Source organism: Aedes aegypti, chromosome 3 (genome assembly GCF_002204515.2).
Source record: "Aedes aegypti strain LVP_AGWG chromosome 3, AaegL5.0 Primary Assembly, whole genome shotgun sequence".
Classification (NCBI taxonomy): domain Eukaryota; kingdom Metazoa; phylum Arthropoda; class Insecta; order Diptera; family Culicidae; genus Aedes; species Aedes aegypti.
Window position 1 is genome coordinate 152,465,346 of NC_035109.1, and position 18,278 is coordinate 152,483,623.

Sequence of the window (18,278 nt, forward strand, 5' to 3'; positions counted from 1 at the left end):
TCCGATTTTGCTTGATAAAGGGGCGCGCCTGTGGAGAGTGCATGCACCACACTCTTCGAAGGGTAGGAACCTTTCAGTTAGAATCCTTTCCTGTGATCAAGTTAGAAATTACAACTGTAAGAAAACCGAATGCTTTATCACTTCTCGATAGTGACAAAGTAAAACGACATGCACTACACAAAGGACACGGGATATACAACAATAGATCAATTATTGGTCGCAGTGGTTTATGTTCCGAACAGAAAAAAAAAACATACAATGCTTAAATTCATAATTTAAATTTGATTTATTGTTTGACAAAACAAGATTGCATTTTTCTCATCGTTTACTTTTTGGAGATGAGGCCTTTTGAATTGTTAGTCTTGAATTCTTGAGTGTGCCGCCCAAACAAGACAGTCCTCAGGGAGTTGTGATGGCAGGAATTTCACTATGGTGTGTTTTGTGCTGCATCATCTTCGCTCATTTTTTGTTGCTTCTCTGCCTAGCATTTTTTTTCGCTTCCTCACAAAGAGGCAAAGACAGCATGCTGCTCTAGAGTATGTCACCGAACTCTGCTGATGTTGAGGAATATTATCAAGCCTGACAAAAAGGGTGCAGAGTAGGGTGCGGCTTATTTTTTAAAAGTTCTCAAAACCAAAAATTCGTGTGCTCTACTGATTTTAAATCACATTAAAAGAGAAACCTCAAAATCTGAGCCAAAAATATTTACATTTAGAGGTGGCGCGAGCGTCTTGAAGGTGAATTTTGAAGTTATAAAAAATTACCTTCAGTGAAGTAAACATAACTTTGTTATTTTCCAACCAATTTCAAATCTTTTAGCATCATTATCTTCAAAATTAAATTTATAAAAACTTTGTAGAACACCAAATTTGTCTAAAATCAAAAGTAGTCATAGTTTAAAATACTTTTATACAAATTTTTACTCATTTCACTAAAAATTTCAAATTAGTTGGACCATAACTTCTTGAATACTCAATCGATTCGGAATCTTTTTACATGTTTTTGAAGCGAACTTAGTTGTTTTCAAACTGTTCATATAACACATTTTTCTAAAAAATGGTTTTGCCTAAGTTTTTCACCAAAAACTATCCAAAAACATGATTTTTTAATGAAAAAATCAAATTTCTTTTGATTATATAAGTTTTTTCGCCAGAAATTGCATTTTTTCTATAAAACTTAAATTCAGATAGCATCTTTCCTTTACTACGAGTTGAATAGAGCGTATATTTTTCAACATATGAAGACATAGTTTTGTTTCAAAATTATTTAAAAATTGTTGCAAAGTCCTTCTCAAAGGTTTAACAAATGAGAAAAACCAGTTTCAGATTTAGAGATAATATTTAACTGGCAAAATTTGGAAAAACTGTCATTTTTCGTTAAAAAATCATGTTTTTGTTCAGTTTTTGCTGAATAACTTGCTCAAGATATTTATTTAGTGAAATGTGTTGTATGAACAGTTTTGAAAACAATTGAAATAGCTTCAAAAGCATGTTAAAAGATTTGGAATGGGTTGAGTAATCATGAAGTTATGGTCAAACAAAGTTGAAATTTTTAGCAAAATGAGGAAAAATTTGGAATAAATTACTTTTAACTAAAACTTGTTTTGATTTTAGACAAATTTGATGTTCTACAAAGTTTTCGTAAATTTAATTTTGAAGGTATTGATGCTAAAAGTTTTAAAATCGCTTGAAAAATAACAAAGTTATGTTTACTTTACTGAAGGTTATTTTTTATAACTTGAAAATTCACCTTCAAGGCGCTTGCGCCACCCCTAAATGTAAATATGTTTGGCTCAGATTTTGAGGATTCTCTTTCCATGTGATTTGAATTCAGTAGAGCATACGAATTTTTGGTTTTGAGAACTTTTGAAAAATAAGCCGCACCCTAGTGCAGAGGTTGTGTATGATCGTTTTGCGAATCTGACACAAAAAAGATTTTTTCAGGTCACTCACCCCTGCTTGATGGAAATTCCGGTTACGTCCACGATCGCTGCCAAAAATAAGTTCAAATATACTAGACATACATACTTCTTCGCACTTTCTCATGTTCTGAAATTTCCTCGAGTTCTTAGAACCTAGAGTATCTTTGTACTTTCTGCATTGATATACCAGTGCAAACAGCGACAAATGATAAAAAAGATTCTGAAAGAATCCTAACGAAATTTTTAATAATTTACAGTCGAGCCTATTTTAAATTTATGGAATTATTCCTTAGAGTATTTATGTAAAACTGTTACATTTATGAAATAATTCAAATGAAATTTCGTGCAGGAAGGACTGGAAAGCTTTTTGTAATGCCCGAAAGAATTTCGAGTGTATCTGTGAGATAATTACGGCTTCAATTGAATGTGTCTAGCTAAATTCATTTTACGAATTTCAAGGACGTGTAAAATTTTGAGAATTGAGGAGGTTCTTGGAGAAACATGTACATGAAGAAATTCCTGTATAAATGCACAGAAAAAGACATTCCACGTAAAATAAAAGGAGTGCCAGAATTGTCGCAAACATTACACATCGTGTAAAACTACATCATCATCATATAAACTTATACGATCTGTCACGTAATCGGTTAGAGTTCGTGTTGGATTACACGACGTGTAGCGTAAATTACATGATGATCTGGAATTGAGTTCTGGTTAGTACATTATTGGTACATGCATACCCGCACTTCATAGCAAGACATATTCGTTGCATCAATGTTCGCTATGATTAACGACGTGATTATGACTTTGTCCAAAGTCAAAAGCCATTTCCATAATTCTGGTTCCGGTGAATGCACTTTGCTCCACCGAAAATAACAACAAAGTGTAAGTAAGTAGCTGATTCTTTTGATCCTGCAAACTGCATTCAACCGTTTGCCATTCTCTCATATTTTGTTCGCAAATAATACATTACGTGCGATCCACAACATGACTTTGACGGGACGGGTTAACAAAAAACCGCGCTCGTCATGGCCAATTAAAAGCCGTTTCCTTTTCACTTTTTTTGCCAGTGGGACAGAGCGGTGCAAAGACGGTTCGAATTCAATTGCCCCAATTGTGGTCGGTGGCAAGTCTGACCGATTCTCCGATCCGGGTGTCAGATTTGTAAGCCCTTCTGTCAAACAATACTCGCCGCAAATGGAAAGCGAGTAGGGTTACCAGCCGGTAATTTTGATGAGAATGCTACCAAAAATTTCAACAGTTCGTTGTAGATAACAAAGTCTATATTGAAAAGTCTATTTTTTCCTCGACTTTTCAACGAAGTGTACTACTTTGTGATCTTTGATGAAGTTTATAATCTTGTTTTGATCAATACAAATATGGTAACCCTAGAAAGGGGGGAGGTCCAATGCAAAAAAACAACAGCAAATGTGCAGTCGGTTTTTATTTGGCGATTTGATTCGCAGTTTTTTTTTGTATAAAGTGATTCTTTTCACGCCCCGAGCCGTCAGAATCGGTGATGGAAACGAGTCGGTACTGGAATTAAGTGAGACTCATCATGTGCATGAGGGTTCATTTTTTACTTTCAAGAGGAAGTTCCAAGTGCTGGCGGTGGCGCTGATGTATGAGGGTATTTTTTTACCCTGTACATTTTATTAGAGACTCCAGTTAGTCTCTGTTGCATGCGTTATTGTGGAGAGTTTTTCCGTACGTTTTGATGATGATGATTGAGCGAAAAATTTGATTCTGATGAAGCGGTCGGTAAAAAAGCGCTAAAGGAAGTGATAATATCAGAGAACTGGTTTGGGTTGCGCTTGAAAGTTGAAGGTTCATTTCGAAAATGAGCATCAATTGGTTTGTTGCAGGGCAAACCAGAACCGAAAGTGCGGACTTTAACCTCTGAGAGATGAAAATGGATCTATAAGCTCCCATTATAGTGAGTCATAATTATCAATGTGCAAAAATCATAGGTTACATCTCCCAAATTTAAGCGGAATCCATCAAATCTATAGGTAGGCTTAACGAGCTTGGAGTTTGAAAGAGAAACTCTGTAAAAATAAGAGGTTCCTTTTTCGATTCATCTTCTTGGCACTACGTCCTCACTGGTACAGAGCCTGCTTCTGAGCTTAGTATTCAATGAGCACTTCCACAGTTATTAACTTAGAAATTTCTTTGCCAAAGTTGCTATTTTTCACATTCGCATATTCGTGTGAATCCTACAAGGAATCAAGGAAATTTCCATTACGAAAAGATCCTGACCGGGAATCGAACCCAGACACCTGCAGTATGGCCTTGCTTTGTAGCCGCGGACTCTAAACACTCGGCTAAGGAAGGCCCAACCAATTTGAGACGTGGAACTTCTGATTTTCACAGTATGATTTCTTTATATCTAAATGAGCCACCTTAGTTCCCACATTAATCAAACCAACTTTTGCATCTACGCCATACCAAAACGGCTGAAATAGATTCTTCCAGCAAACGTTCGCAAGAACCGTTAAATCAACAAATCGTCACTATTACCTAGGCGGAAGGTAATCGATACCGCGCACCACAGTTCCCCAACAAACAGAAAGCCGAAAAAGGTATGTAAGAGACCCTCCAATCCTCCCCGGTAGAAAAACAAATGAAAGCCTTAACAAAAGGGAAGCCCCATCGACGAAAACTGACTTCGACTTCAGCGCAAGGAAAGCGGAGGTGTACGGAACGAAACCGAAATGACTGACGTTCGATGTAAGCACTTTGTCTGACAACGATACGGGGCGATTCTGCTTTTTCAAAAGAGCCAGCCAGAATGTAAATAATGTCAAGTGGGGCACGTTTCACCCCCCTGGTCGAAGTCGGTATGTAGAGAAGAAGTACTTACACCGAAGCACAGGACCACACTACGTGACTAAGACGAAGACGCTGCTTCGGGGAATTCCTCAGCGCTCCTCGAATGTGTGTGGCCTTTTGCTATTGAGTCGAATTTGTTTGTTTGGGAAAAATATTATCGTGCCCTAGTAAAAAAATACTCATCTATAGTTTATTCAAAAGTCAATAAAATAATTTGAAACAAGCAATGTTTTAGCATAAATCAGCAATTAAAACTTCCAAAAAAGATTTAAAAATATACTTATCACAAACATAAATTCCAAAAATGCTATGAAAATAAAAAAAAAACTAGCATTCAGGAATAAATATTATCAATAAAAATTAAAAATAAGCACTACAATCAATGAAATTAAAAAAAAAAAAGATGTAGTGCACAGTTCGAATGACACGTGTAAATTTCTGAGACATATAATGCACATAATTGGAGCGTGGTATATCGTGGATATTTACATGATATGTCATGTAAACTTCAATTATATGTCATGTAATTCAGCAGGATCCTGTGTGATTACGTGACATATAACACATATTTACATGATTCCAGACTTAAATTTACATGACGTCATGTTTACATCCTCTAAATAAAGTTTACATGACATGACGTGTAATCTTCATTATTTTTAACTGTGTGTATAAAAATTCATAAAAGCAATCAGGTTTTACAATCCTTATTAACAATTTCTTGGTTTTTGAATACTTATCTTTATTTTCCCATGGGCGTTTCAAAATTTTTAAGCTATCAGTTTCATTTTTTCATTGAAAGTTTGTTATTTTGTGCAAATATGTGATTTTTCATTACTTATTTACAATTTTTGATGACTATTGATTTGAATTTATTACTCCATATTTTAATATCTCTATTACTTTAAATGTTGAAAACATTTTTTTTTGCAATTTCTCATCGTAATAGGCTGTTTTTCATCACGCCAATCTGTCATGAAATGTCCTACTTTCCTGCACTGCACAGAAAGAAAAATCCATGTAAATTTCAGCGTAAAATCATTCACATGAAGGGAATGCCAGATATGTTACAAATTTACACGTCACATCGTGTAAAATTACAATAACAGCATGTAAGTTTCCGCTTCACATCGTGTAATCTAGCATTGACTCTAGCTGATTACGCGACAACTCGCATAAATTTACATGATGTTGATGTAATTTTACACGATGTGTCATGTAAATTTGCGACATATCTGGCATTCTCTTTATGTGCATGATTTTTTGCTGAAATTTACAAATATTTTTCTTTCTGTGTGAAGTATGCAGTGCGGGAGTAGTCATTACGCAAGCTCGGCAAGCCTCGTAGGATAAATTTACGACTCGTGCTGTAAAAATCATCATTCTGCAACTTGTTCCTTGTACTAATATTTATGTCTAATTATTTCAATACCTATTTTTGATGAAAACGCGGGGTATTCCCCTTCTTTAAATGCATGCTAATTGAGCTGCCTTTGTTTATTTGCTTTCTTTTCGGATTCAGTCACTTTCATCTCATTCCGCCTGTCTTTTTGGCCATCAGAACGAACTTGTAGTACCTCGATGATAAGGGCAGAACAATGAAATTCTTTGACGATCAATCTATCGTCGAGCGTGTGGCGAGAGGAGAAGGTAACCCAAAACTGTCCATTTGATGAATTGGCTGAACTTTTGACCGAAAAGGTGATAAAGATGATGATGAGGCATGAGTTGGGTGCGCCGTAGACAAGTTGACTAACAGAATATAATTGTAACTCCATCGAGTACAATCTTGAGGTATCATGCGATTCCATAAAACTTAATAAGAGATTCGATTTGCAAAAGTTCGCTATAATGTTGTGAAACAAATCAGACAAAATCTTATGTGTTACTTATCTATGCTTTGGGTTTAAGTAAGTGTTTAGTAGGGTCAAATGGTCCAGAATGCAACTTTAAGGATTTGTGTCGTTTTCTCCTGGTGAGATCCATATTTTAACGCCCTTCGAAGTCCTAAAGTAACTTTACAATATTTGCTAGCTACCATAATGAAAACATTCCCCAAATTTGAGTTTTTTACGGGTTTAAATCGTGTAGAAAAGTTGGATGAAAAATGGGGGTGGTTCAAAATGACCAAATGGATGGAGTAGAATGGCAATAAATACCTATGAAGAACAAGTAGTTAGCAACCATGTTTCTCCATGAAGTTTCTCTGTTGTATGAAAACGCTTATTCCTTAATGAAATCATCGGAAAACCTTAATATTTAGTCAACAAAGTGAAAAATGTTGAATTTCACCGGAAAATTAAGGCAAAATCAAAGAGTATATGTCCAAGGGTTGTGGCGGCAACTCTTGGGTAAACATGTTTTAACATCGTAGGGCAAATAATGGAAATTGAAACGTTCTAGGAATGATTTAATGAGGTGAGCCATTTTAACCCAGTGCGTCTTGGACCATGTTCCCCTATATATACGTTCAAATTCAATTATTAATTATGCTTCCTGTTGCGAAACCCCTGCCATGGGAAGTTTAGGAAATTTTCCATAACGAAAAAATCTTCGACCTATGAGATTTGAACCCACGATTGAAGAAATATCTCCATTGATTATACCAGAGATTTCTCCGAAATTTTTTTAGAAGATTGCTCCAAGGATTTTACCAAGAAATTCCGCCTAGATAAACTCTACCGTAGTCCCTACAACGATTTCTCCAATGATTCCACTAGCGGTTTTGCCAGAGTTTCCTCCAGGAATAACTTTTATTCGTTACCAGATTTTCTAGACCGGTTCCGTAAGGACTGTAGCAATTACTTCAGCAATTCGTTCACGAATTTTGCTAGGAATTCCTCCAGGGATCATTCAAGGAATTTTTGCGGAAATGGTTCTACAGGGATTCCCGACTAGAGGCTTGTAACAAAAATATAATAAAATTTTATCAGAATATGATATGAATATCATATTATGATATAATTTTGTTAGGCTCCGTTATCCATAGAACATAATAAAACAGAAATATAACATAATGTGTTTTATTTTCCTTTAAGATATTTTTTTGTTCATTTTTAACAACTTTATAACAAAATAAATTGATAGTTATTCATTTCAATAATATACAATATTATCGTATATCGATCAGTATTATAATTTTGATACTTTGTATCAAACATTATAACTTGGTTTGATATGTTTTTGATAGAATTAAAACACATTTTGTTATGTTTATGTGACTATTCATACACTTTTTGTTATAATTTTAGATATTTTAACAACATCCTGCATCAAGTTTGTAACAACCTATGTTCGAAAAAAACTTATAACATAATAACATATGCTGATATAATTTTGTTATGTACCCTTAGTCGGGTTCCTTTAGAGATTTCGCCAGGAGTTTCTGCCAGAATGTCTCCAGTGATTCCTCCATAGATTCCTCCAGTAGAATCTTTACTAGGATTTCTCCAGGAACTAATCCAAGGATTCCTTATCTAAGTTAAATACTGAAGGACTACTGGAGGCATCTCTGCTATAATTTTTCCAAAATATTTACTGGGATTTCTCCAGGAATGTCTCCATAGGGTTTTTCAGGGAACCTTTCCAGGAATTATTCCTGAGATTACTTCAAGGACTCATCCAGAGATTCCTCCAAAGTTTCTCCAAGTGTTTTCTTCAGATATTCCTACAAAAATCCTTCCAGAGACTCCTCAAAGGATTCGTCCATGAAATATCTACAGGGGTTCTTGCGAGATATCTTCAAGGCTTTCTACAATTTACACTATGACAATATGATCAAGGATTACTTCAGATATTTCTTCAATGATTTCTCCAGAAATTCCTTCTGTAGTCCCCTCGAGATTTCTATAGGAATTATTCCTGAGATTTTCTCAAGAGATCGCTCCAAGAATTATTTTAGGATTTGTTCAGGAGATTCAGAAATCCACCTTTCTTCAAGGGATTCTATAAGAAAAAACTCATGAATTGTTATAGGGATTGCCCAAGAGTTTCCCGCAGGAGTTCTCCCAGGAATACCTCCCCAGGAAAGCAGCCACATGAACTATTCTAAGCATTTTTCCAGGTAATCCACCATGAATTCCCTTCGAAATTCCTCCAGAGATTCGTTTAGGGTCAAAAAAGGCTAAGTTTTTCTAGAGATTCCTCCAGAACCCTTGTCCTGACGAAGTTTTTTTTTAGAAATCCCTGGATAAGTTCCTGGAGAGATCCCTGCAGCAACCCTGGAGCAGCCTCTAGAAAAAAAAAACTATAGAAATCCTCGTTTAAAAAACCCTGGAGGAATTCTTGCAGGAGGCTATGAAGGGATTCCCGAGAAAATGCCGGCTTTGCAGTCTTTATTTTTTCAACGGCGTTTCATAGCATATTTCATTACAATATACAGTCGATTATCCATCAGCTCATCCCTAAAACAATTTCTAAAGCTAGAGTTTTTTTTCTGGAGCAATCCTTGGAGAAATTTGTAAAGAAAAAGTTGGAGAAATCTCTGCCGGAATCCCTATAGTTATCCCTAAGGAGATCCCTGGAGAAGTCTCTGGAGAAACTCTTGTAGGGATTACTGAAGTATTATCTAAGTCAAATACTGAAGGACTCCTGGATGTAACTCTGGAGGAGTGCTTCCATAGATCCTACCAGCATGATTTTTATTAGAATTTCTCCAGGGTCTTCTCAAAAAATTCCTTAGGAAACTTTTCCTCGAATTATTCCAGAGATTACTTTTAAGACTCCTCTAGAGACTCCAGAATTATTTTTCCAGAGACATTTCCTTCAGCGAAATTTCTACAGAGGTTCTGCCTGCAAGGCTTTTTGCAGGTTACCCTACGACAATTTCGTCAAGGATCATTCCAGATATTTCTTCACTGATTTATCCTGAAATTCTTTTGTAGTCCTCTCGAGATTCCCCTGGAAATTATGTCTGAGATTTCCTCCAGGATTCGTTCCAGGAATTCTATCAACAATTCTTCCGGAGATTCTACCAGAAAGTCATCTAGGGACTCTACAATAAATAGCATCAAGAGTTCCTATATGAATTCCCCAAGAGTTTCCTGAAGGAATCCTCAAGGGATATCTCCAGGAAAATGACTATATGAACTATTCAAAGATTTCTTCCAGGTAATCCTCCAGAGATTCCTTTTGAAATATCTCCAGATATTCGTTCTGGGACTATAAATATCTTCAGCGGATTCCTACAAGATGATGAATTTGCCATGAATTTCTCCTTGGATTATATCAAAAATAAAGAATCATTCCATGGTTTTCTCCGCGAAGTTTTTCTACAGATTCCTCCAGGAACCCCTTTCCTGAAGAAAACTTTTGACAAACTTCTGGATAAGTTCCTAGAGGGATCCAGAAAAAATATCTGGAATAATCCCTAGAGAAACCCCCTGCGAAATTTCTGCAAAAGTCCCTAGGGAAATTCCTGCAGCAGCCTCTGAAGAGAATTCCTAGGAAATCTCTGCAGGCATTCCTGAAGAAATGCCCTATTTCATAATGAAGACTGCGTAGACAAAAAGCATATTTTTAATTAAAATATACAGACAATTCTCTACCAGCTTATCACTGAAACAATTTCTAGAGGAAACCATGTAGAGATTTTTCTGGAGCAATCCTTGAAGAAATTCCTGTATAAAAATGTAGAGAAATCTCTGCCGGAATCCCTGTAGCTATTTCTCTAGAAGTCCCTGGAGAAGACTCTCGAGAAACTTCTGTAGGAATATCTGATCTCTCCAGTAAGATCTTTACTAGAAATTCTCCAGAATTTTCTCCAAAAATTCCTCATTGAACTTTCCCAGGAATTATTCCAGAGATTATTTCAAGGGCTCCTTCAGAGATTCTTCCAAAGATTCTCCAAGTGATTTCTTCAGACATGCCTTACAGAGACCCCTACAAGGATTCCTCCAGGGAAATATCTACAGGAATTCTTGCATAGATGTCTTCAAGGATTTTTGCAAATTACACTAATGCAATTTCGTCAAGAATTACTTCAGAAATTTCTTCAATGATTTCTCCAGAAATTCCTAATGTTATTCTCTCGATATTCTCCTCGAAATTATGTCTGTGAGTTTCTCCAAGAATCGCTCCAGGAATGCTTCTGAAGATTCTACCTGAAATGTTTATATATGAGTGGGGGGATTCTACAAAATATAATTTCATAAATTCCTGTAGGGACTCCCCTAGAGTTTCCTGCAGGAATTCTCACAAGGATATCTCTAGGAAAATAGGTACATGAATTATTCTAAGGATTTTGCCAGGTAATCCTGCAGTGATTTCCTTTTGAATTTCTCCAGAGATTCGTTCTGGGCCTCCAAAAAATCCTCCGGAGATTCCTCTAGGGATATCATCGGAAATAATTCCTCCCTGGAGCAACCTTGGAGGAAACTCTAGCAAATATTTTAGAGTAACCCCTAGAGAAATCTCCGGGTAAATTCCTGAAGAAAAGGGTGGAATGATCTCTGCAGGAATTCCTGTAGGTAATTTTTTATAGGTCCTTGGAGAAACTTCTTTAGGAAACTCTGAAAGGTTATCTAAGTTAATTACTGAAGGACTCCTGGAAGAATCCCTGGAAGGATTTTTTAGAGGCCCAGTACCAATTCCTAGAAAAATTCCTGGGGAATCTCTGGAGGATAATCTGGTCAAATACTTAGAGTAATTTATGTAGCGATTTTCCTGATGGTAACCCTGGGAGAATCCCTGGAGGAAATCCTGGCAGAATCCCTGGAGCGGTCCATGGAGGAATCCAGGAGGAAATCTCCAGAATAAATCCTGGAATTATCTCAAAAGGACTGCTTTGGAGTCCCATTGTATGTACCCGTGGAGAAATCCTCTAAGAGAATTCTGGGAAAATCACTAGAGAATGTCGTGAAGAAATTGTCCTTGTGTAATTCCTGGAAGAATTCCTGGAGAAAGCCCTCAATATATCTCTGCAAGAATCTTTGTAGAGGAAATCCTGGAGGAATCTTTGGAGAAGTCTCTGGAAGGGTTTCAAAAGGAACCTCTAAAGGGATACCAGAGAAAATCGCTTAAAAATCCCTGGAAAAATCTCCAGAGAAATTTTGGAGTATTCCTGTGTAGCATACCAGTTGGATCCATAACCCAAAATAAAACCCATGTTGTAAAATAACACACACCAACCATCCTAGCACCAAAGCAATGACCAGGCAATTATGCAATCACAAACGGCACATATGGAAGTCATTAACCACCGAGGTGCATCGTTCTATCGGCTCACCTTACCTCCCTCGGTGAGGTCCGGAGCTGGTTGCGGGCAACTCGGAGGAGTCAAATAACAAGCCAAGCCAAAGTGATCGCGACAAATAACCGATATTGCTTAGCATGCAAAGATGAACTTTTTGGTCACATTCAGAGGCGTCTGGTCAGCCTGTTCAACCTGTTCATTGAACAGGTAGACCATTTGAATCAAAATCGTACAACTAATTTAAAAAAGTAAATCAAATTCAACAAATTTTAAAATAGCATGAGTGTGGTTTCATACGTACTACATAGAAAGTAGCATAACAATTGTCCCAAGGCACCAAGAACGATCGCGTAGTGTGCTGAGTTCACGCACCATGTAAAAAGCTCGCTTGACATCCACAGCACAAGCGTGGTATTTCACCAAAGACAGCAGCGCAAAAGTTGAAGGGAAACTACTGTGCCTGTTCAACTGCTGCTGTTGAACCAAATCCCATATAACTAAGGTCCCACATACATTCACAGCTTAGTAATCTGTACACGCTCAAAAGCATACATGTGTGGAAACAACCCGTTCAACGAAAGAAGTTGAACAGGTTTTACTTTTTCTCCTTCCGAAATATTGGTGCACGCTAAGCAGTTTCCTAATAGAATGCATTTTGTTCGGAATAGATCGGATGTCCAATGTCCATCCAGACATATTTACATCAACTTAGAAGGATATCCACATTATAAAATGAGAGGTTTTAATAATTAAAATCAAATTTATAACAATCCGAATGCATACCAAGCATACGTAAATTCGATTAATCCAATGTTAAACTAATCATTTCTGGTCTTTGGTGAAGTTAGCGCAGTCAATATGGAAATAGAGTGTTCTTAGAGTGCAAATTGCATGCTTTACGGTGCTAACTTTCATGCAATACGAAATCGGTTTCTCTCGACAGGTTCAACCAGCCGATTTGAACAAGCTGAAGAAGATGATAAAAGCTCAGGAAGAATGTATTATCAATGGAATTAGCGCATTTATTTTTGCTCCGTAGACTGCTCCAATTTCCATATTTTAATAATAGATGATTCCATAGGGTGCCGGTACCAATGGTTGTAATGTACCAGTAGATTGGACTATGGAATAAAACGTACATTTTTCGATAAAAAAGACATTTGTTATTTTTGGTGGTTAGATCGTCTCTATTGTAGTCGATTTGCCAAATTTCAGCTTTTTATTTTATCAAAAAGTCATATAAATAATTAAGTTTATGCAAAAAATTTGCTCCCTTGTACCAGTAGTAGCCGTCGTGTTCCAGTAGTGGATCAACGGGTGGAAGCAGTTTAAAAAATGGATGTATAAAAATGAAGAAAAGCTCCAGAGATGATCTTTATGCTTCATTCGAAAGATATATGTTGCCGTTCTAAGGGAAAAATGTTAAACCTGTGTAAAAATTTACCATTTTGTTTAAAATTCCTTGTATCATTCCCGAACGTCTACTACTGGAGCACTAGCGCAACTACTGGAACACATGTACCAATAGTGGCTCAAGCGATTTTATGTTAAAAAATTAGTTTTATCAGTCTTTTTATATTTTTCCCATATAGTAAAGGTTGAAATCTTTCTGTTGACACCAAAAGATTTCTGTTAAGGCTTTTCGTTATTTTGTTATGATTATTTATAGCTTAGGTAGTCCACTAATGGCACCGGCACCCTATATGTTTTCTCTATAGTTTATTGTGGGTTTCATGTTGTTTTTAAAGAAGGATTAACCTTTCTAACGGAATTTTCGGCTCGCCACCGAAGTGGACAGCGTACAAATCATTCGCGATGTGTTCTTACGCTGCATTCATACAATTCAAGTACCGCCGTGTGGGGTGACATTGGTCCTAGGAGGTGACTTTGACCGCCCTTTTCGATGCATCTCTTGAATTGCATGGGAGGCAAAAAACTAATCCATGACCATCTAGTGGCTATATATAACGTATTCTTGAAGCTTGCCACATTATTTTCATTATTCTGGTTATAGTTTGCTGTAAAAATCTTGGCCCAAAGTCACCCTTATGGACCAAAGACGACGGTATTGCTCATTTTAAATCAACATCCAGCGGCGGCGATAACGCGCAGATATGCGCGGAACGTCAACATTCAAGTAGGTTTGAATTTTTTTGTTCTTCAAGTACGCGAATGTTTGTAATTATCTAAATCTGAAACATTTGGTGATTTTTATTATCACTGCGACGATATACCACCATTTTCTGTTAATCACATTCCGTGGATTTTTTTGCAGAGCACAATACGCACATATTCACATATTAGTTGTAATGCCTAAGGGACCAAGAAAATTATTTAAAAAAATAGTGTTTTTTTTTCTATATTTCTGCCGGATACACGAGATTAATATGCAGATGAAAACATTTGCAAATCAAGTAAAACGTACCAATAAATCGTAAAAAAAATGCACACTGCAGTTATTTTACTAAATGCAAGAATATATGCAAATACGCGCACATTGATACATTTTTTGTTTCTGATATGTTTTGTAACTGAAACGTGCAAAATCCAGTTAATCACCAGTTTACCGTTTACATAGGCGTTATTTACCCAATTAAAAAATATATTTTTCTTGTTGTTGCACAGGTGGCTTATTTGAGCACGCGACGCCTCTGGTCACATTGTCAATCCAGTTGTCTCACCTATGCAACAAATTACTCTTTCTATCATACACACTTTAGCAAACTGTTCCAGACCTTGAAAATGTATAAAAACCTTTGAACTGCAATAAACGTAACGATTCTGATACATTAGCTCGACCCAATTGGACGTGTCCAAATTTGGCCATCGACCACTAATTGAAGAACCCTTGAGCGACCCAACTGACAGACGTCAGGATGGCTATCGTTTAGCAAGTTAAGTCAAGTTCGTCGCGATTCAATTAAGAACAGCGAGGTTCGCAAAACCACGTTGTACCGCGGCGTACCAGTGATCGCGGCGTAAAAGTGATAAGTGACCTAAAAGTGATAAGTAACTTAAACCTGGAATAATCCCACTTGAGGAATCTTTGAAGAAATCACTGGAGACATTTCGGCAGGATCGCCTTGCCAAATCTGTAAAAGCATCCCTGTAGATATTTTCTTGCAGAAATCCTTAGAGGAATCCTTTGTCGAAACCCTAGAGAGATTACTGAATGTATTCCTGGGGTCTTTATGGTAAGTTTTAGTTTTTTTTTCTGAAGGAATCTCTGACAAAATCCCTAGTATAATCTCTGGAGAAATCACTGTAGGGATTACGTTTGAGAATATCTTGAATAATTTTCTGGTAAGATTTCCGACCTTCGAAAGATTTCCTGGAGAAATCTCTGGCAGAGTGTCTACAGATATTTCAAGAGGACCTTCAGAAGGAATCTCTGGAAGTTTTCGTGAAGGAACTCCTGGAGCCTCATATGAACTGGTCCCAAAATTGCGATTGTTATCCAAAGTAATAATTCTCCAGCGATAAAATATCGTTTTACTTATAGATCAAAAACATGTATTATACAGCATAACAAAAGTGACATTTTGGCGTGTCTCAAGGATCAAATTATGTATCAGTAGTTTTGAGGTTGCAGTTCTCATAAATGTTCCAGCATGGCACAATTTTTAGCTACAGGTCGCCAAAGTTGTATAAAACATTGGTTTCATTGATGTTTATAAATTGAAAGTATAATTTATCAATTTTTATTGTAATTCAATCAAGCATGCAGAATAGGACTTTTATTTCAGATATAATTTGGTTGAAATTGCATGATTTAATTTAGATTAAATCTTTTTTTTTCTCTACATGCAAGCAGTCTCCATACAAAATTATTCGTTTCTCTTACACACTTAAACGGATTCGCCGAGAACCCGACAGCTAATGAGTCGGAAATAATTTGACGATTCTCGGTAAAACTTTTATCGATATCTCGGTAAAAGTTTACCGAATTTCGGTAACGCTAGCCGAGATTTCGGCAAAAACTTTGGATTGCCGTAACATAATTGCGGGATCCCACTGTATATCTACATAAATGAAAATGGAGTGGTGTTGTGTATAATAAAACATAACTATGATCAAAATTAAAAACAGTACAAAAAAATCATAACAAATGAATTATACAGAAAAAAAATTGTCTTCGTCTAATAATGATTTCAATAATCATATATATTGAAACATGTTACCAGTATATCCACTCATAAAATGTCACTTCATAAATTGCAGGTTAATAGCGGGAGAAAATGAAAACGAATTGAGAAAATGGAAAGATGGAACGAGAAAGACGAGAAGATTGATCCAACGAATAAAATAAAGAGGAGAGCTACAGAGATCCACAAAGGAAGCTATTATATTGGAAAAGGGATGGAAACATAGCGGAAAATGGTGCGTCGAATCAATCATTTGAACATGCATATTATCATGAATATTAACTTAATACGAGCCAGGTATTAAAAGAAAATCTTTGAACCATGAAGTGTGGATATATTGCCATAATCCATTTGATAAAGACAAAATATACATGTGGGGCTTATGGTAAGTGAAAGTAACTTCTGAATGGCATATCTATCCAGCTATTCTGAAATGGATCATGAGATCTGCAATAGAGTTATCGCCATCTAACTCCCGGAATGAAACTTTTTGATAATGACGATAAAAGAAAGTATGTGTACATCAAAATTATATGAAACACTAACAAGGATTTAGGTTGACACTTGTAGTGACGAACCATCTATAGTCTGTTTGAAAATTACATAAACGTTACGTTGCCATGATAAAAATTTGTTAGGATTAGCATGAAACGAGCTCACCAGTTGGCAGCCCATCCTCGATTGAACACAAATGTCTTTTCAAACTTACACAACGCGAACTGAACTCGATTGATCTTGATTCCGTCACTCACCCCACAGGAGCATGCACGGAATCAAAACATCACATACTACTCTGTGGGTTCGATTCCCGCAGAGCACTAACGTATCGGTGTCGTTTTTTTAAGTTGAGTTGATGACTGACTACAAAACTGTTTTCGCGAATTACAAAAATCGGTTGAATGTTTCCCAATTTCTCAAGGATCGTATGGAATTCGACGCAGAAATCAGATTAAAATTGCAGTCATCGTAATTATTCAACTCGGTAAGTCTCGTACTGATAAATCTACGACTTGTGCATTCTGCACCTTGTTGCGCAAACTCTTATTACTTAATGTGAAACAGGACTTCCGTAAAATGACGTTTTTGTAAACAAGTCGTCTATAATCAGAATGTTCCTGATTCAGAAAAACAAATTAAATTTATAAACTAATGCGCAAAACATTACTCACCTTATTGTGAAAACTCCCATTGTGTCCGCGAAGAAAGCTCGTAATTGATGTTCTACACTGGAACCACTCCGCAGCTAGCAATGCATGTTTTGGTTCTCCTTCGCAAAATACTAAACACAAAAATCGCTGACCAAACACGTTTCGACTCGAAATCCGTTTGACTCATGCACTTCGTCGACTCCGATTCAATTTCAATTCGAACCAGCAACGATATTCTTCCCTTGGTCACCCGGTTTCTTGTTGCACACACACGATTCACTCTATTTTATTGCTTTATTACACCTCAATTTATTTATTATTGATAATTTGCAACCATAACTCACACAGCAAATGGCTCGCCTGCTCTCCACACTCAATAGATTCTTCTATTCTTCGCAGCACCAGGCCGAAACCTTTCCTCAACGTCGTTTCTTCGTTGGGAAATATTGCACCGTTACATTTATCACATTAAAATTTTCCTCTTCGGAGCCGTCCCTCCCCCGGAGTCGCAAAAAGCTCAGTTGGATCACGATTTTCTGAACTCTACGGAACACTATAAGGCGCAGTGAAGGCGATTAGGCCCGGTCAAACGATGATTTAATAATAATTAGCTCTTTATGGGTTCTCATTACTTCACTTTACATGGGTTTGGGCATTTACTTTACGGAGTGCCGACAATCACCAACAGCTGCTGACTCCGGTTCTGCTGGATGCAGGAGTTGATACCGATCGCCTGTGTAATGTGAGAACTTGGTCCGTTGGAGGCATTCAGTGGAACTGGATGGAAAGTTGATTTTGAGGGTGTGTTTCATGTGACTTTGTGATCGCAGTCGGTAGCTGAAGCTGTGGGATTTTCTAGTGTTGATTTCTGCAATGAAAGATAAGAGAGCATAATGAGTAATCTGGGAAATAACAATCGTTAGTCATGGTTGCTTAAAATATGTGTTGCATTCCGTATTGTACTCCAGTGCTACAAATTAAAGCAGCCCATAGCCCAGGCTCTTCGACGATTCAAGTGAGGAAACAAAGAATGCCGCCTA

General features: G+C 36.8%; 1 protein-coding gene across 4 annotated transcripts in view; it reads right to left on the reverse strand.

The window, feature by feature from the left end:
- LOC5569656 (semaphorin-5A) overlaps window positions 1-18,278 on the reverse strand; it is a 613,002-nt gene that overhangs the window by 557,173 nt on the left and 37,551 nt on the right. For all 4 annotated transcript variants that reach the window (XM_021852111.1, XM_021852110.1, XM_021852109.1 and 1 more), the window contains exon 3: window positions 17,260-18,106. In XM_021852111.1, coding sequence (XP_021707803.1) covers window positions 17,260-17,279 — 20 coding nt within the window. In that variant the 5' untranslated portion in view covers window positions 17,280-18,106. The remainder of the gene's footprint in view (window positions 1-17,259; window positions 18,107-18,278) is intronic.